This window comes from Balaenoptera physalus (genome assembly GCF_965194825.1).
Source record: "Balaenoptera physalus genome assembly, chromosome: 20".
Lineage (NCBI taxonomy): Eukaryota > Metazoa > Chordata > Mammalia > Artiodactyla > Balaenopteridae > Balaenoptera > Balaenoptera physalus.
The window spans coordinates 58,095,667-58,115,027 of record NC_138901.1 but is presented as its reverse complement, the minus strand read 5'-3'; the positions used below and the strand labels follow the sequence as shown (position 1 = coordinate 58,115,027).

The 19,361-nt window shown below is 54.3% G+C and overlaps 1 protein-coding gene across 4 annotated transcripts in view; it reads left to right on the top strand.

The window, feature by feature from the left end:
* Positions 1-19,361, top strand: part of GAS7 (growth arrest specific 7) — a 204,925-nt gene that overhangs the window by 153,543 nt on the left and 32,021 nt on the right. For all 4 annotated transcript variants that reach the window (XM_082441416.1, XM_082441414.1, XM_082441415.1 and 1 more), the window contains exons 4-6: positions 1,177-1,262; positions 8,966-9,019; positions 15,827-15,916. In XM_082441416.1, the coding sequence (XP_082297542.1) occupies positions 1,177-1,262; positions 8,966-9,019; positions 15,827-15,916 (230 nt within the window). The remainder of the gene's footprint in view (positions 1-1,176; positions 1,263-8,965; positions 9,020-15,826; positions 15,917-19,361) is intronic.

Genomic DNA, 19,361 nt, shown 5'->3' with positions numbered 1-19,361 from the left:
TTTCTCCAGGCCGGCCTGTAGTTGTCTGTGTTGTAGCAAATCCTCCAGGCCTGGGGCATGAGGAAGGCATGCTTTCCTGGTGTCCAGAGATCAATGCGGGCTTGGGGTTCAAGGCCAGGAGATTCAGGAACAGAAGCAGTGGCCTTCCCTCTCTCCATCCTTCCCCTCTCTGTTCATGAAGTACTCTGTAACTTTACAGACCTCTTTTGCAGTTATTGTCTCGTTGGATTTTCATCCCAACAAAGTAGAGAGAGACTAGGTAGAACTGTCCCCATTTTACAGATACAGAAGCTGAGGCTCACGTAACTATATCCGTGAGAGGGCAGCGCCACCTCTGGGAACTGAGGCTGCATGGGCTGCGGTGTGTATGTGTGATGTCAGGACCAGGCAGCAGCGTCGGGGGCTTCAAATCAGCCCCAATGGGGGCTTCAAATCAGCCCCGATGGGAGCCTTGAGGCCACAGAAATTGGCAAATGCTACAGACCAGAGCTTCCCATCCCCCCCTTGAAGGGCAGGTGTATCAGCTCATGTTGGGAGCGTGAGTGAGTGTCATAGGGATGGAGTTTTAGAGCCTTGAATTTTTTTTTTTTTTTTAGACTTTAGGAAAACTGGGACTCAAGAAGGATATCATATGATCCCCTGGCTATTAAATGGCAAAACCAAATTTCATGGAAACCAGTGAAACCCGTTCTCTTTCCATTACACTTACGTTACAGTGGGTGAGGGTGAGAAGGTCCTCAGGAAGAAGTTCCTTGGAGGCGGGGCGGGGGCAGGATTTGTAGGAAGCTGTGGGTGGGGCCATCTGACTCTGTAGAGAGATTGGACCCTTGATCAGCGCCCGTGACCACAGCTGCTGAGGTGTTTTCAGCGATGGCTGTTGGACGGTGATGACCTCACCTCCTACTAAGCATCTTGCTTTTCTTCTCTGGTTGGAAAAGAAACTTGGTCCCCCAGGAGAGAGGTAGTTGGGTGCTGGGGATTAGAGAGATGCTCTCAACCCACCTCCAGCTCAGCAGATACGGATGAGATCCTAAGAGGTGGTCCTGGCCATGCATGACCCCTCGGAACCAGGCAGTGAGGGGGGAGAAGGGGCTGCAGCTGCCCCCGTGGTCTGCAAGGTCGGAGGGGCCTGTCTGTGGCCAGCGCAGCCTCTGAGCCGTGTTTCTGTCCCCGCAGTGAATGGACACCACACGCCGGGGACCCCCACGCTCCCTCCTGAGACTGCTCACATGAGTGTCCGAAAATCCGCCGGCGATTCCCAGGTAAGGGGTCCTGTTCCGGGACGAGGGGGCAGCCGTTGAGGCGGCCCAGGGAGGGGTCATTAGGATGGGGATGCCATGGGGGTCCAGGTGGCTACAGCCCAGTCCTCCCCCAAGTAGAAAGTGGTCGGTATCTGGGTCATTCCAGCGTACCGTGATTGTGGGAGAGCAAGCGATTGTGGTTTGGTTTTCTCTAGAAGATGAAGATGGATTTTTCGGTTGTTTTTTTTTGGCCGCGCCAGATGGCATGCGGGATCTTAGTTCTCTGACCAGGGATTGAAACTGCACCCCCTGCAGTGGAAGCCCAGAGTCCTAACCACTGGACCGCCAGGGAAGCCCCTAGAAGTTGAGGATGGTTTTGATGGGGTGATGGTGATGGGATTATAACTGTTCTTGGGGCAGAAGGTTCCATCCCGCTGTCTGGATTCCTAGTACAGAGTCCAGATTTCCCAACGCTTTAAGAACATGGATGAGGCCAGGCCATTTTCCTTTTCTGCACGCCCTTTTCCCACCGCCTGACTTCACCCAGAATGGAACTGAGTCAGACATTTACCACATGACAGAGGGACAGCTACGGTGTGGAAGGACATGGGAGGGTGTTTTAAGATTCCCAAACTGCGTTCTCATTTGTCATCTCAGCTGACACTTGTGCAAGCGCAGGAGGGAGGTGTCAGTATGATTCCCGTGTTACAGATGAGGTCACGGAGTCTCAGACCGGTTAAGTGACTCGCGAGGGTTGACACGATTACCAGGTGGTCAGACTGGACTTGATGCCGAGTTCTTCCAGTGTCATTAAGCTGTGTGTGAGGAACTGAGGACTGGTCTTATGTGGTCCATCCATGAATTATCCAGAAAATGTCCCTTAGCAGAAGCCTCCAAACCAGCCCTTTCCAGGGGTGAAAATGCCAGGCCCCAAGGATGGTGGTGGTGGTGGTAGTGGTGGTGATGATGATGTGATAACAATAGTTGCTTGTTGTCAACAACAGTGGGTTCTATGTGCCAGTCACTGGAAGAGAGACCTTGTGATCTGTGACAGCAGACGGCTTCAGTGTGACGCTTAGCTTTAATGCAGGCAAGAAGGTTAAACCTCAGAAACCTAATTACGTTCTTGTCTTAGGAGGCTGGGTGTTGGGCTCAGGTCAGTTGAGTTCGAACTCTGGAAGAGAATTGGGACGTCTGGGTGGACCAAGGCTCCTTCCACGTTGATGGGTTGACAGATCTCCCGGGCCTTGTGTTAGAATGCAGATTCTGATTCAGGAGGTCTGGGGAGGGGCCGGAGGTTCCCTGTTTCTAATGAGCCCCCTGGGTGATGCTGGTGGGGGGTGTGGACCGTGGCAGGACAGGCGAGGATCCGGGCACAGTTAGTCGTGCCAGCACGTGTGTGTCCCCTTCACCCCCTGCTCTTGGCACACATCACAGCCCTGGCTCCATGTGTTTCCTGCAGAGCCCCCCTCTCAACACAGCCTCTTTCAGTCCGTTTGAAATGAAGCTTATTTGCCACCTAACTATGGAGTGTTTTCTTAAGACGTCAGCCCAAGCTCTGCTGTGGTTTCCCAGCAACTAGAAAAGCTGGTCTACCCTGGGCAAGAATATGGAAACAACCCCTTCCTCCCCGCACCCCCCGTCATTCTTCTCTCGTTCCCTAATGGAACCTGGTTCCCCCCATCCCGAAATACTGTGAAGCTGTTTCTTAACCATTTAAAACAAAATGTATCCTGATACATATAAGCTCCTGGGAAGCCAGTTGGACAGTGTGCTGCCATAAGCCTTTGGCCCATGAATTTCCTTTCCTGCATCTGTTCTCGGGATACACTCAGGGATTCTGATCTATGTGTGAGGCTGTTCACTCAAGCACGATGTACAGCCCTGCCGCCTTGGACCCAACCTAATTATCCAGCAACAGGGGATGGGTAAAACGGATGACGGCACCGAACATCCGTCCGGCCGGTGAGACCACGCAGCCGTGGAGACTCCTTCTTCCGAAGAAAATGTCGTGACTCCGGAAAATGCTGAGACATAATGTTGAGTGCGAAAAGCAGAACAAAACTGCACGTATGGTCAGTCTTATCTGGGGGGAGGAAATCTACCCATATGTGAAGACAACTGACTGGAAGAAAAAATAAACCCGAACGTTGGTGGCGTTGCCGTCCGGTTCTCAACCAGGGGACGTTGGGCAGTGTTAGGAGATATTTTGGTTGTCACAGCTGGGCAGGGGGTGCTACTGCTATCTAGTCAGTAGGGGCCGGGGGCGTCACTAAGCATCCCACAGGGCACGCGACAGCCTCCACCACAGAGCATTCCCCAGGTGGAAAAGATGATTGGTGCTGACGCTGAGCAACCCTGGTCTAAGGTGATTTTTATTCTCTTTAGACTTTTGGGTGTTTTTTAAGTTGCCTAAAATGAATACATTTTACTGTCATAGAAGGCGTTATAAAACAAGGAGTTAGAGGCGAGGTACTGGGGATGCAGGGAAGGTCAGCTCTGGAGAGCCAGGCCAGGCCTGGGCACTGCTTCAGGACAGGTGGAGTCCAGTGCCTTGTTTTTGGATGATAACATCGAGAGGGGGAGGTGTCATCAAAGTAACAAGAATAAACAATGCAGTGCATGGAGAGAGCAAGTATGCATTCGTTCACTAGTTCCCCGGCTGTGAAAGCGTTCGTGAACCTGCAGAGCTGGCTGTCCTCAAAGGCGCCAGAGGCCAGTCATAGAAATGGGTTAAGAAGGGTTGATATTTCCAGAGAGCACTACTGACAGATGGTCCCCAGAGTAGATATAGCGCACTTCAGCCTGCATAGTATTTACTACCCCATCCCAGGCTGTCAACTATAATTAGTGACAATTATCACCTAATAATATTGAAAGAAAGAAAGAGGGAACGAGTGAATGAATGAATGAACGAATGAACAAACACATGGCCCTTTGAAAGGCAGGGTTGGGGGTGGATAAAGTAGCTTGTCACACCCCTGTTGTGCTCGTTTTCTGCTACCTGCCCCCTCCCTGAGCAAGCTAATCAGGAAAATTAGAATGTTGGGCAGGTAGGGGGCATTATCCAATCTTCACGGAAACCGGGAGTGTGTCTGTACCGTCGTGGGTGGGACTGATGGCTGGGTGCCCAGCACCCCAGGGGTGGTGCCCCCCCAGTTCTGGGAGACCTGGAGGGCCAGGCACAGGTGATGGTGATCTGGCGCCACTCAGTGGAAGTTTGCACGTCTGCAGCTCTGGGGCAGGCTGCCTGGGCGCTGGGTGCACGGGGCCCACCTGATCGGAGGTTGGGGGATCAAAGGCTGAGGATGCTCTTGCTGGCTGTGGCAGAAGCACTTCGGAGCCTGTCCCCTGCCTGCCTGCCTGTCTGCCTGTCTGCCTGTCTGCCTGTCTGCCTGCCTGCCTGCCTGCCTGCCTGCCTGTCTGCCCGCCCGGGGCTAGGGTGACGTGAGCCCCCTCTGCTCCTTGTGCAGGTACTGGGAGGGCAAGGAACCCACCCACCAGAGCCCAGGCCGTTTAGTGACCCACCTTTGAACTGTTTTAGATTCCCATGAACTGCCCCCCAGGAAGGCTATCTTTAGACACAGGAGAGAGGAAAGGGAAAGGGACTTCGAGCTTGGAAACTTAAGGGACCCACTGGCGGTGAGATTCTGAGAGCTCATTTACTTAATTGGGCTCCCCCTCCCCTACTTGGTAAATAGCACATATTCTATTGAGCATCTGTTTCTTTGCCGGGCACTGAGTCAGACAGATGTAGTAGCCCTTGTCTTTTTTTAAAATTTATTTATTTATTTATTTATGGCTGCCTTGGGTCTTCGTTGCTGCGCGCGGGCTTTCTCTAGTTGCGGCGAGTGGGGGCTACTCTTCGTTGCGGTGTACGGGCTTCTCATGGCGGTGGCTTCTCTTGTTGCGGAGCACGGGCTCTAGGCATGCGGGCTTCAGTAGTTGCAGCACGCAGGCTCAGTAGTTGTGGTGCACGGGTAGCCGTTGTCTTGATGGAGTTAATAGCTGGGACTGGAGAAAGAGGTAAATGTTTATTTCATTTTGGCAGTGATAGGGCCTGGAGGGAGTGTGTGCTCTGAGGACCTGACCAGGTGGTGGTGGAAACATCGAGATGGGCTCTTTAAGAAAAGCTGAGACTGGAAAGATGAGCAAGGGTTTAGCTTGGTGAAGAGGTGGTGGTAGGGGAACAGCATTCCAGGTGGAGGGAACAGCATACGTGGATGCATAGAGGCAGGATTTCGAAGAAGCCATGGAGTCCGAGTGGGGCTGTGGTTTACTGTGTTAGCAGGTGTGGGGAGGGCACAAGAGGAGGCTGGACGAGTCCTCAAGGCTGCTGTGAGGAGCTTGGGTTTTGTCCTAACAGCACTGGGAGCCATTGAGGGGTTTCATGCTGGGTCCCACTTGCTGAGGGTGTGGGCCCCAGAGTCTTCACAGGGTAAGGAGACGGGGTCAGGAAGGCATTGCAGAGTCAGGGGCTCACTGAATGGGCTGGGAATGACACACTGCCGTCTCCCAGGCACTGCGTCGTCTGTCGCCACCCTCAGTGGGTCCTCACAGTGACAGTAGAGCAGCCCAGGCGAGGCCAGGAAACCAGGCTGGGGAGGGGATTTTAAAAAGAGGAGAAAAACCTTCTAGAATCATAGGAAAAGGCAATTAAAAAAAAAAAAAACTTTTGCTATGGACATGTGTAAACATTTATAAGAGTAGAAGGACTATCATAATAAAGGACCATGGACCGATCATTTAACTTCAATTATTCAGCCAATCTTGTTTCATTTAAACTCCCATCACAGGACTTCCCTGGTGGTCCAGTGGTAAAGAATCCACCTTCCAAGGCAGGGGACGTGGGTTCGCTCCCTGGTCGGGGAACTGAGATCCCACATGCCACGGGGCAGTTAATCCCTTGCGCCACAACTACTGAGCTCACGTGCCCTGGAGCCCACGTGCCACAACTAGAGAGAAGGCTGCGTGCTGCAACTAAGACCCAATGCAGCCAAAAACTGAAAAAAAAAATCAGTAAAATAAAATAAATAAAATGAATGGGTTATATATTTAAAAAAAAATTTTTTTTAAATAAACTCCCATCACCTCTCCCTAACTTCCCACTGGATTCTTTTAAAGCAAATTCCTCACATATTGTTTTAACTGTAAATATTTCAGAATGTATGTCTAAGGGCGAAGTCATAACATAATACCTCATCTGTAAAATGAAGACGATGCCGGTAACTTGGTGGGGTTGTGAGGACTCAGTGAGATTACGTGTGTCAAAGGCCTGCCTCATGGTCGCCTCACAGGGCAGCACTCGGGGCAGGAGCTCTCCCAGTGTATCCTTCCCCCGGGAGTTCCCCTCCCCCTCCTCCCCTCCCCCCTCCCCCTCCCCCCTCCCCTCCTCCCCCTCCCCCCTCCCCTCCTCCCCTCCCCCCTCCTCCCCCTCCCCCTCCCCCCTCCCTCCTCCCCCTCCTCCCCTCCCCCTCCCTCTCCTCTTCCCCCCTCCCCTCCTCCCCCACCTCCCCCTCCTCCCCCCTTCCCCTCCTCCCCCTCTCCTCCTCCCCCTCCTCCCCCTCCTCCCTCTCCCCCTCCCCATCAGCAGCAGCATTGGTACAGAGACAGGAAGGCTATTGCCAAGGCTGCCGGAGCACTGGTTGCCCTTCCTGGGGGGTGTAATGGGAGCACTGTGGTGGTCCTGGTGGTGATGATGTGTGTCTGTGGTAGGGAGACCCCTGCAAACTGCAGAATCCATCCCAGGGACTTCCCTGGTGGTCCAGTGGTTAAGACTCTGCGCTTCCAATGCAGGGAACATGGGTTCGATCCCTGGTTGGGAACTAAGATCCCACATGCTGTGCGGCCAAAAAAAAAAAGAATCCATCCCAAAGGTTCCCCTTGCCCATCCTGGGTGTGTATTTGCATGGACGAACCTGTAGGAAGAGCCCAGCACCTGTCTGTTCTTCTTGGAGACTGGTACCTGGGCCCCTGCCGTGCAGCCTCAGTCTGCCTTCCTCGCAGAAAGCCCAATCTTGGCAAGTGCCCCGGGCAGAATTGATAGTTTGGGAGGGTCCAGGGTGGGCAAGCTGGATGAGTTGATGCATTTAACACGTCTGAGTAAGCTATAGTTGGTCACAACGTGACGTTGCCCCAGAACCTGTTGCGTCTGCTAACAGAGGTGCTGTAGTTAGGGGGGCCTCAACGAAACGACGGAACAGACATCCTCCATGGAGGCCCCCAGACTCTGCCTTAAAGACCCTGGCCCCCGGAGACCTGCTGGATCAGCAGTTCTGGGAGGTGGGCAGGGGCACCCGATGGGGGGGAACTAATTCTGATGCACTCCAGAGCCTGAGGACCATTGGTGACAGATGGTGAAACTGAGGCTCAAGTTAACTTGGCAGGATGTCAAGGCTAGCGAGTTCATCTTCTTGTCTGTGAAATGATGACACATAAAGGTCCCTTTTAGCTGGACAGTCCAGGGATGTCAGTTTTCATTAGCTGACTTTACTTACCTGCCAAAGTAGGTCTCGATGGGAGCGAGGGACTGAGGGTGGTTTTGCGGGGGGAGGCAGGGAATGAGGGGACCATGGGCAGGAACTCCATCAAGCTTCTTATTTTGCCTGATGTGCAGTTGGGTTCCTGAGGCAGGGGCTGACCACCCCCCACCCCCAAAACAGTCATCCTGCTGGGTGGTCCAGAGCTGTGCTGGCCTGGGGATGGGGGCTGCTGGTTCCCTGAGGCTTGCTGGAGAAGCCTCTTCGTGCTTCTTCTGGGCCTTTCTCCGTAAAGTCCTAGCAGCCACTTCCTTCCCTCCCACTAGAGACAGAATAAGGCCACGAGTCCCAGGACACACATGCGATGCCACTGCAGTGCCTTAGGGGCGAGCCTGCTTCCCAGCTCGCCATGTGGCTCAGGACCGGAGTGGGCCTCCTGTGTCCTGCTCGGGGACCCTGTGGAGTCCCTGATGGAACTGCTGATGGAACGGCAAAGACCCAGAATTGACCCTCCCCTTTAGGGTCATAGGCTCTTAGGACCAATGTGGTGTTTTCAGCTGGCAATCCTTATTTTCCATTCCAGGACCATTCTAGGTCTGGGGCAAGCTGCTGAGGTCCTGTGGGCTTGGTGGTCCTCGGGACGATGGTTTTCTTGCTGGCAAAGGGAAGACATAAAAAGGCAATCCAAAGTCCGAATGGAAGCCGAAACACAGCCTCCCTGCTCTCGGGGTTGGGAAGGTGACATGTCACGGATGTGGCCAAGCACCCCAGGACACACTGCACGTAGCTGGGGTGTGATATGTCGGACCTGGGGGATTTGGAATAAGATGTCGTGTTCTGAATCCTTAGTGCGAGGAGGTGGTGGCCTTAACTCTCTGCTCCCCGGGTGGGTTCTGCAGGTTAAGGCAGCAAGCGGCGTGCAGAACCACTTACCAGCAGAGGGCAGCTGAGGGGTTAGCTCCCCCAGCCACCGACGGGGAGAAGAGGAGGCAGACCTGCTTTGGAGCAGTTTTCTCAGAGCCCGTGCTGGAGGCTTCCTCCAGTTCGTCTTCAAGCCAGGGCGCGGGAGGCTTCTGCCTGCCCTCTCCCAGAATATGGACTTGGGGGTTAACGGCAGCTGGAGCATCCCCAAACTTCCCTGGCCCGAGGCTTTTAACCAATCCCTCCACCTTCAGGGAACCCGAATGAAAGAGGATGTCCAATATGGAGAACAGCTTTGACGATGTTTCTTGTGTCTCTCCCCAGAACCTGGGATCCTCGTCACCAGGCAAAAAGCAGAGCAAGGAGAACACCATCACGGTAAGCGGCTCCCGCAGAGCGCGCGCTTGTTGGGTGGCAAGCTGGGGCTGTCTCTGGTCCATGGCTCGGCTGTTGCCATGGCAATGCGGACCGCTGAATGGAAGCGATGCCCTGGTACATGGGAAGTTCCAAAGCTCGGATGTTGCCGAGGGTTCCCCCCTTGCCTCCCCCCGGCCCTTCTTCTGTTGATGTCTTGTTTCACTTTTTCTCTTGGGGCAAACAAGTGGAAGGACTGTGGTTGGAACGGTGCAGAAGCCATTTTTGCAGGGCAGGCAGGGGAAGGTACGCGTGCAGGAGTGGGTTGGAGGGGGCGTACTGTGCTCTGCGCAAGTGACATGACGTGTAAATTACAGCCACGGCAGGGTGGCTTTTGTGCAGGGTAACTTCTGGAAGACATCAAAGTTAAAAGGAAGAGAAAGCGCCCTAAGAATAGAGTTCCTGGGAGTTCCTGATGGGGAAGCAGGCAGCCTCTGCCCAGAGCGGCCAGACAGCCTCCCAGGGCTCTTCCAAAAGCCCGCCGAGTCCCCACGCCACCCCGCCTCCGGCTCCACCTCAGCCCTGCGCTCGGGGAAGGCGAGCGCTGGACGTCTCTCCCTCCTCCAAGTAGAGAAACAACTTGTCCATCTACTCAGCTAAGAACTTGGAGCTGGGAGACGTGTGGTCCTAGGTGTGTGGTTTCCACCCAAGTGCAGCAGCTCTGCGGCCGGAGAAAGGCTCCCTCAGGCTCTGTCACACAGTTCTCTCCATGCTGCCCCCCCCTACGGAGATGGAAGCAAGAAGGGGTCCCCTGCCCCGGCTCATGCAGGCTGCAGATCCTGCTTTGAAGGATCTGGGGAGGAAAAAGCGGTAGGCAAACAATGGCAACAGTCATAATTGCTGCCCCTGTGTGTACATTTATTAGGCACCAGTAGGGTTCTGAGCACCCAATTCGTTCTCCGCTCACTGCGGGAGGGCAGGTGATTGGACCAGGGTAGTGTGGGGACTGGGATCTCGGGCTCTGAAGCCAGGGCGTCAGCACAGCACCCACCAGCTGGGCAGCGACCCGGCCTCTCTGGGTCTCAGCGTCCACATCTGTACAATGGGGAGATGATGGGCATGTGCGCCCTAGGGATGGTGTGGAAAGCACGTACAACGGCCTGGCACACAGTAGGTGCTCAATTCACACCAGTCTCCTCATCACCCTGTTTATAGGTGAGGAAACTGAGGCACAGAGCAGGACCTGGCACAGAGCAGGACCTCGCCGAGGTCACACAGCTGGAAAGCATCAGGGCTTGAGACCTGTGCTCTTACCCACCAGCAACGCCCCAGGTGCAAGTGGCCTCCCGAGGGTGGGACCAGGCGGCTCAACCCCGGGCCAGCAGCAGCTTCCTTGTTGCTGGAGCTGATGGGGAGGGCGTGGACAGGCCCCCGGGGCAGACGTCCTGAGAGCACGGTCCTCACGTTCACAAAAAGGGGCAAAGCAGGAGCTCCCAAAGTTCCCTGAAAGATGGAGAAAGAGGGAGAAGAAACTGCAAGAGAGGGGATACATTAGCATTGTAGAAGGAACGTGAATAAGAGAAATGAAAAGTGAAAAGCAGAGTGTTAGGCCTCCCGTGGGTGATGGTGCCCAGCTCACGGGGTGCGGCCCGGGTCACTGCTCTGGTCTGCCTTTCGGCCAGAGCTTGGGGCTTTGTCAGCCTGGGCGTGGCCCTGGGTCTCCTGGCAACACACCTCCTCCATCCCTGCCTCACTGCCTTCCCTCCTCCTTCCCGCCGCCCTTCATCAGTGCTTCTCATCTGAAGCCTTGGGGATACTTGTTTAAAATGCAGATTCCTCTGTTGGTCACTCTGGGGCGAGGCTGGAAAGTTTGCGTTATAACCAACACCCCCCGCACCCCAGAGGTCTTAAATAAGCACTCAAGCCTTGGGGACTTTTTGCTGGGAAAACTGAGAAGGGGCACAGAGTGGATGAGGAGCAGAGCCCCGGACTTGAACCTGGGTCTGCTGACTGCCAGCCCATGTGGCCCTCCTCATCTCCAGGCTGGAGGCGGGCATCCTCGCCGGCCGGCCGACCAGTGGGGCTGAAGAGCTCTGTACCGTGGCTCTTTCCCCTCCACGGGGCAGTCACTCTACCGCTGCGGCCCCTTCCTCTGAGTCCTGATCCTGCAGAGCTCGTGGCTTCCCTGGGAGGAGATGCTGGCGGGAGCGGTGGGGGGAGGCTGGGGCCCCAGCTTCCCTCGCCCCGGTGTGCGGGGATAGGGTGAACATCCTCTTACATGGTCTGACCCAGGCAGCAGAGATTTGCAGGCGGCGTCTGAGTCTGGCTCACAGTGTGGCCGAGAAGCAAGGACCGAGCTTGATTCCGACGCTCCGGCTCCCGGACCCGGGCCTGGAACAAGTTTTGAAGAGTCTGACACGTGGGCTACTTGACAGCAGTGGGGCCCCGGGCAGGGCTGGCAGCGAGTGGGCTGCTTGCTTGATTGGAAGTGACGGGCGCTAATGGCAGTTCACAGCCTCGGCACCAATATGATGCGTCAGAATCTGGAGGATTCCAGAAAAGATGACAGCAAAGCCACCTAGCCACACTCCTGTCCTAGAAAGAAGAGTCTGGGGACTCCTCTAGTCTTCAGTCTGAGCTTCCCGGCATGGCCCGTCTGGGGCCCCGGGTGGGAGCTTGGACACTGGATGTGAGTGCTTGAGGGCATTTCTGTTCTGCTTCCACAGGTCCCAACTCTGGCTTTTGCCTCTGTCACCCCCTCCCAGAGTAGCCTCTCCCACCAGGAGGAAATTCAGGGCCTGCTTGGTTGTGAAACCACCTTCTCTTCTGTGTTGCAGGCGGCTGTCAGAGAGGAGGGCACATAGCTGCGGCCTCTGCCTCCAGGGAGGCCTCCGTGCTGGGCTGGGGCCGGGGCTTGCTCCGGGCCTCCCCATGTCAGCCCCCTTGGGTGGGTCACACTTGTGTTCAGCGGCCCTTGTGCCATGGCCAGGTGCCTGAGTGGTGGCTGTAGCCCCCCCAAGAGAGTCTCTGAGGGCAGCTCTTGTGGTTCTGGCTGCCCCCATGCAGGCCGGCCCTGGCAGAACCTCTGCTGCTCAGGGGGCCCCCTGGCCGTCAGGGACAGAGCGGGTGTTACTCCATTTACTGAGGGCTGCAGAGAGCAGAGTTGGTGCCAGAGCGAAGACGCTGTTGGTTGAGGATGGTGATCTTGGGAGCGAGAGTGGGAGGGGCTCCTGGAACTTCCCCCAAACAGTGCATAGTGGAGGCATTCCCCCGTCTCCTCCCCGTCCAGCACCCCTTCCTACCTGAGCCCCTGCCTTGGGTGGGGACGTGGCATGGCTACGCCTAAGTGTGTTAGAAGGTAGCATGACATAGATTAAGTGTGACGTAGATTGCCTGGCTATCTGACCCTGGCTCCACCATTATACACAGAGAACTGCAATTACATATTTACTTGTTTGCCGTCTTCATCAGGCTGTAAAGCCGTCAAGGGCAGAGACTACACCTTCTGTCTCTAGCCTCCATTCATTGTACCAACAAACATTTACAGCTCCCATCACATGGCTGTGCTGGGCCAGGTACTAGGGACACAGCGGGGAGGAGGTGGGCTTCCTCCCCTCCTGGGACAGACTGTCTCGCGAAGGAAGAGAGATGCTGAATAAGCAGTCACGAGAAATACAAATGCACCTGTGCCAAGTGCTGGGAAGATCTAGCCTACTGCGTGGCACCAAGCAGCCGTTCAACAAACGTTTGCACAGACCGAGCACGTGTTCCATGGCACAGCATCGTGGGTGAGGGCTCGAGCCGTCAGCCCAGACTAGATGCAGATACTTCTGTGATCCTCAGTTAATCAAATGAGGCCAGTGTGACCCAGCTCGTGGGGTTGCCGGAAGGATGAAGTGAGGATGCATGCCAAGCTTTTGCAGAAATTCTCCCAGGATGCCTCCCACCATGGGGCCGGTGAGGTGCAGTTCTCGAGATGCCCACCAGGGGGTGTGCAGGGCTCTGCCAGGATTCAAGGAAATTCCTATGGGATTGCTGGGGCTGCGAAATCCCAAAACCAGAGTTGACAGGGACGGAGACGGCCACCCTGGGGCCACTGGCCAGTCCATCCAAGGGCTGGTGTCCTCAGAGAGTGGCAGAAGCCCCAAGAGGGATGAAGCCTTGTCCTCCCGCAGCCCTGCTAGCTTTCACCTTCAGTGGTTGTTATAGGGCCACTTGTGGTACGCACCTCCGCTGTCTCCTAGACCCCGGACAAGGCGCTCTAGAAGACCTTTGTATCCACTTCTGAGTACCTGCTTCCACGATGCTTAATGCCCAGTGTAATGTTACAGTTAATTTGTCATTGAATTTGCTTGAAGTTTTCATGGATTACATTATCAAACAAAATAAAGATAGGCTGTGGTCATCATTGTTTGTTGAGGCAAGAATAGCTGGAACGTGAAATAAGGAGTATGTGAAACTGTGGAATTCAGCTCTGGTTTCCAGAAGGAGGCTCATCTCTGGACAAACTTGGGGGTGTCAGCCCAAAAAAGAGGGTTTGGGGACACCATTGCCCAAGCTGGGCATTCAGAGGCTGGCCACCCGCCAAGCAGACTCCTGCAGGCCAGTGATACCTCGGGTGGCTGGGGGGTGGGGCATGGGCATTGGGAGAAAACTTCTCATCCCAGGGGTTCCGTGGGCCTCTACCTTGACCTTGGTGGAATTCCATGCTCCCTGTCTCCAGGGCTCTCGGGGTCATTCCTGGCCCTGATCCTTCCTCCTGTGTCGTCATGCTTCCCTCCAGAGCGGGAATCCCCGCCCTTACGCCGGCCAGATGCCAGTATCTGGGAGGAGGGGGACCTTCCCTTGGCTGGGATTTCTCCTGTGTTCTCCCCCCAGGGGTGCAAGCGAGGCCTCTGCCCCCGGGAGCTGGCGGGGCCTGGATTTACTTCTAGCCGCCCCCAGGCACCTGAACCAGAGGCCATGGCTGGGGGCCCACGGGCCTGACTCGGCTGGCAGAGGGTTGCTCTGGCTTACAAGGTGTCGTTGTTGTTGTTATTATTATTAACCGTGAATGAATTGCTAACATTTAAGCGTTGAGACACTTCACGTAAAACTCCGGATCCGCCACTACTCTCGTGTCATCGCGTAAGCTGACAGCCCTGGACTCCTCACTCTGGCTTGGCAGCAGTTGGCGGGAGCTGAGAGGAATCTGCCCCCTAGTCAGACATTCGCAGACACCACCCCCCTTCCCAGAGTGGAGGCTGGTCCCCCCACCAACCCAAGCTTCAGTTTCCATGATGTGCGGTCCCTCACTTCTTTGCGTGGCTGCCTGGCACTGGAGTCTGTGGCTTGTATTCAGAACCTCGGGGGTTTTCTGCACTGTTCTCGCCTTGAACGTCTGATGGCTCCCACTTCGGCAGATGCTGGGGCTGTGACGAGGGTTAAAGACTGCCAGGGCTCAGGCCTTGCCTTCCCGAGGCCTTGCGGCTCCCGGAACAAATTAGCGGCCTCTCTAGGAGCGCATCTGGGGCTTGAAGCAATGTCAGCAGGGTCAGCGGCGAAGCCACTTCTGCCTACCAGGCAAAGCCAGGGGCACCGCGATCGTGCTCAGGCAGAAAAGTCGGAGGCAGAGCCCAGGAATCTCTGTGCTGCTCTCTCCTGGGCCAGGGCCAGCCAGCCCCAGGCACGCACCCTGCATTATCATTTAAACTCTCTTTGTTCATAGAATATGCATCATGAGGTAAAATTCACAAGGTAACTTCTCACCCAGGATGCTCAGCCACTTCATTCCTTTCCCTGGAAGCAAATGATGTTATCAGTTTCCAGAAATATACCAAACGGGTATCTATTCCTTCCTCCTCTTTTTTTAAAATTTTATTTATTTTTTTAAAGATTTATTTACTTATTTTTATTTTTTATTTTTGGCTGCGTTGGGTCTTCGTTGCTGAGCGCGGGCTTTCTCTAGTTGTGTCCAACGGGGGCTACTCTTCGTTGCGGTGCGCGGGCTTCTCATTGCGGTGGCTTCTCTTGTTGCGTAGCGCAGACTCTAGGTGCGCGGGCTTCAGTAGTTGTGGCTCGTGGGCTCTAGAGCGCAGGTTCAGTAGTTGTGGCGCACGGGCTTAGTTGCTCTGCGGCATGTGGGATCTTCCCGGACCAGGGCTCGAACTCGCGTCCCCTGCATTGGCAGGTGGATTCTAAACCACTGCGCCACCAGGAAAGTCCCCTCCTTTTTTTTTTTTTCCTTTTAATTGAAAGAAATTTTTTACACTAAGATAGCAAACAGTAAATACTATTCTACCTTTTCTCCCTGCCACCCACCCACTTAACACTGTATCCTGCCACACCTTCCTTATCAGTACAGAAGAACGTTCTTGCCATGTCTTTCACCATGGATATGACGCCCATACGTGTCTGTCTCATACTTTTTAACCGTTCTCCCACTTGATGGACAGTGGAGTTGGGTTCCAGCCTTTTGCTACTGCAAACCGAGCCGTGGTGAAAACCGTGTACGTATGTCACTGCACCCAGGTGTAGGTATCTGTAGGATAGAATCTTACAAGTGCAGCCTCTGGGTGGAAGGCTGTGGACATTTGCAGTGTTGCTAGCTTCTGTTGCACTGCTCTCTAGACAGTTTGGACTGATTTCAGCCCCTCTGGGGTGGGGGTGAGTGCCAGTTGCCCCTCATTTGAAAGGCCGACTGCCAGAGCATCCCAGGACCCCAGTGCATGTTCTCTATCAAGCTAGCCCTGTAGGGGGACCTCTTCAGTGCCGTGTCCTAGGACCAAAGCCTCTCCAGCTTCTCCCAGCCCTCCAGCCAAGCCATGTTCTTTCCTGTTCTGTGTTCTCCAGATAAACTGCGTGACATTTCCTCACCCAGACACGATGCCGGAGCAGCAGCTGCTCAAACCAACCGAATGGAGCTACTGTGACTATTTCTGGGTAAGTGGTGCCTCGGCGTCCCCCGCACTGCGGCCCCGGGGACCAGGAGTGGACACCCGGGAGGGGGCCGGTGGCTTGAGCTCAAAGCAGAGCAACCTCTCCAGATGAAACCTAACGGGCTGGCAGTCGATTGAGCACTGGAGGCTGGAAACTTAAGTCCCACTTGGAGTCTAGATCATTCCATAAATCTCAGAAAGTCCACAGGGCAATATGGAAACTCCAGGCAGAATGCAGGTAAGCTGGAGGGTCCCCTTGCCGCTCAGTGGTAGCAGGAGACCAGAATCAACTCCACCCTGGGCTCCAGACCTGCTCTGTCACTCTTGTAGGTGACCTTGGACAGTGCTTCTCCTCCTGGACAGCCTCCGTGTTTCCGTCAAAGTCACAAGGAGGTTAGGCACAATCTGTAGGGAGCTCCAGTTTGAATAATTCTGTGGTTCCAGAGCTTTTGCGTATTGTTCCATGGGTACGGAGTTTCAGTTTTGCAAGATGAGAAAGTTCTGGAGGGGGATGGTGGTGATGTTTGCACAACAGTGCAAATGTCCTTAATGCCACCGAACTGTGCACTTAAAAATGGTTAAGATGGTAAATTTTGTGTGTATTTCTCCAAAATTAAAGAAATATCTTTTGACAGATGCAGAGTCCTACTCAGAAACTCTGGGAGTACTCCTGGACATTTACATTTTAAAGTTCACAATGGCTTTTAAAATGAAATCACCCCATTCTGGAATCAGACAGCGGTGATCGTTGTACGACCTGTGTATATATTAAAAACCAGTGAATTGTACACCTAAAAAAAGTAAACTTTGGCAGAGGCCCCAAGGAGCCAGAAATTTAAAAAATCAAAACTTTTTTTTTAACCACCAGTCAGAATGGATTATCTACCCTTTTTTAGATTTGCTAACCAAGTACTAGACAAAAATGCTTTTGTCTTTCTACCAAATCTCTTGCCCTTCAGAAGGTAGCCAAAGATTCCTATTGCTGTGTTTCTTCCAGATCTTCTGAGATATGTGCAGAGGCAGCAAATATTGTAGAAAGGGCTCTGGCTTTGGCGGCAGACACACCTCGGGGGCGGGGGTGAGCCCAGGGGCGAGGGTGAGCGGGGAATCCGAGTGTACAAGACCTCGCAGGCTCCATAAGTATGCTGGGTTTTATTCTGTTTGCAGCAGGAAGGTGGTGGAGGGTTTAAGCAGGAATCGGATGTGATCTGATTTGCCCGTGTCGTGCAGGGAGGGCTGTAAACAGGCAGAAGTGCCCGTGAACCTGTGGGAGGCCAGGAGGGATGATGGCAGCTGTGGAGGTGGAGGGGAAGAGCTAGGTTGGAGACATCGTCCTTAAGGGGGGTGGGTGCAGGAGAGACGTCCCCCATAAAGAGGGGAGCAGGAAACAGAGCATGCGGGGGAGACCAGCTCAAGCCCCGGGAATGGGCACCCTGGGAGCTGGAGGTCAGCGGGTGGCGGATGGCGGGGGATGGTGGGGGGCCGGGGGAGGGGTCGTCCTGCTGCAGGTCAGCGTCATCCAGGTCCCATCTTGATTCAAGCCCTCCTGGGACTCTGATACTTACCCCAGGGTTTTATCTCTCGGACCATCAAGGCCTTTTCCTCTCATAGAAATTTTTCTGCTGACACGGTTATTAAAGCCCACTTCCTCGGGCTGGTTTTCACAGTGTGGACAAATCACTCAGCATATACATCCTCTCAGGGAGGCAGATTGGGGCTCAGTATTTCAAATAATTTTTCTTTGGCTTTTTCATCAAGACGTAGCACTCATACAATGGAGGGCACACGTCTTAAATGTACTTGGAGTAACTTTCCAATGGCTAGAGCAGCCCCCTTGTGACATGGTGTTACCCCGTGTGGTGATGATCTCCCTGTCAAGAGAGGTATTACAGTGTGGCTCAGAGGGCCCTGGGTCAGGGCAGCTGAGGAAAGGATCCTGCATTGGGAGGGAGTGGGGAGGTAAGTGGCGTTCTCCAGGCATCACCAGCCCTTTTCTTTTCCCCTCTCGTAAAACAACTGTTCTAACGGCATGTTAGAGGTGCAATCCATTCTTATTTTAGGGCGAGTGGTGGGAGACGCAGCCTAGAATTGGAAGGACCTGACCGCTTTGCCCAGTGGCTGAGCTGAGAGACAGCCCAGGTCTTTCCAGATCCTGGGACAGGGTTCTCACTGATGCTCCTCTCTGTGGTGGCAAAGGACCTATTTTTTTGTTGTTGTTCTTTTGTTGTTTTTTAAATTAATTTATTTATTTTTGGCTGCATTGGGTCTTCATTGCAGTGCGCGGGCTTCTCATTGCTGTGGCTTCTCTTGTTGCGAAGCATGGGCTCTAGGCGTGCGGGCTTCAGTAGTTGTAGCACGCGGGCTCAGTAGTTGTGGCTCACGGGCTCTAGAGCGCAGGCTCAGCAGTTGCGGCGCACGGCCTTAGTTGCTCCACGGCATGTGGGATCTTCCCGGACCAGGGCTCTAACCCGTGTCCCCTGCATTGGCAGGCGGATTTTTAACCACTACACCACCAGGGAAGCCCTATTTTGACCTGTTTTTAACTCCTCCCTTTAAGTATCAAAGCATTTGACTCTGGATTCCTGGTGGGAAAGGCTGCCTTGGAGGAGGGACAGCTTTAGGCGTGGCGCCCGCCAGGGTCCAGGAAGGCTCTGAGGGTTGATCTGCAGCCGTAGCTGTGGGAACAGATGCTGGATGCTTGTGTGGCAGGGAAGGCCATGCTGGGGGTACCAGGGAGGCAGGGAGGGCCGAGGGAGAGCAGGAGAGAGAGATTCAGGCGTCTTTGAGGAGGGTCACGTGAAACAAAACAAAAAGCATTTAATTTTGAAATTTTAATATTTGCTTGCAGAATGAATTGGGTACTAAATTCCCATTTCATTGACTTGGCCATCTTCCCCGAATCCTGACGTTTCTTTAAAAGTAATTTAAATACCATCCACTGAAGACTTGGTATTTGCTGAACACTAGGCTAAGCTGTTTCCATGTGTCATTTGTCCTGAGATGACCACGTGAGGTGGTTGCCATTATTTCCCCAGTTCCATGGAATGAGCAGCTCAGATTTAAAGTGAGGGAACTTGCCTGGGATTCCCCGGCTGGGATGTCAAGCCTGGAAGAAGGCCCTTTCCCACTGCGGCTGCCCTTCAATCCAGCTTCTCCCCAGAAGTCGCTACGATCTTTTATGCATGTGCGTTGGAGGATGTCACTGCCCAGCCAGTGCAAGAGAGGATGGCGTGGCTCAGGGCTGGGGGTACCTGCCCCTGAGGTTACACACTGTCTCCCAGCTTAGTCAAGATGCCAAGACTCCGCAGAGGGTCCAGCCAGCCCCAGCAGCTGCCTGGTGCCTGGTGCCTGTGCTGTTGGCCACATACCCTTCCTCCTCTTCTTTCCCAGGTTGGGGGGTGAGGGGCACGGATGTGGGGTGGCGGCAGCGATCAGGGCTTAAGCATCAG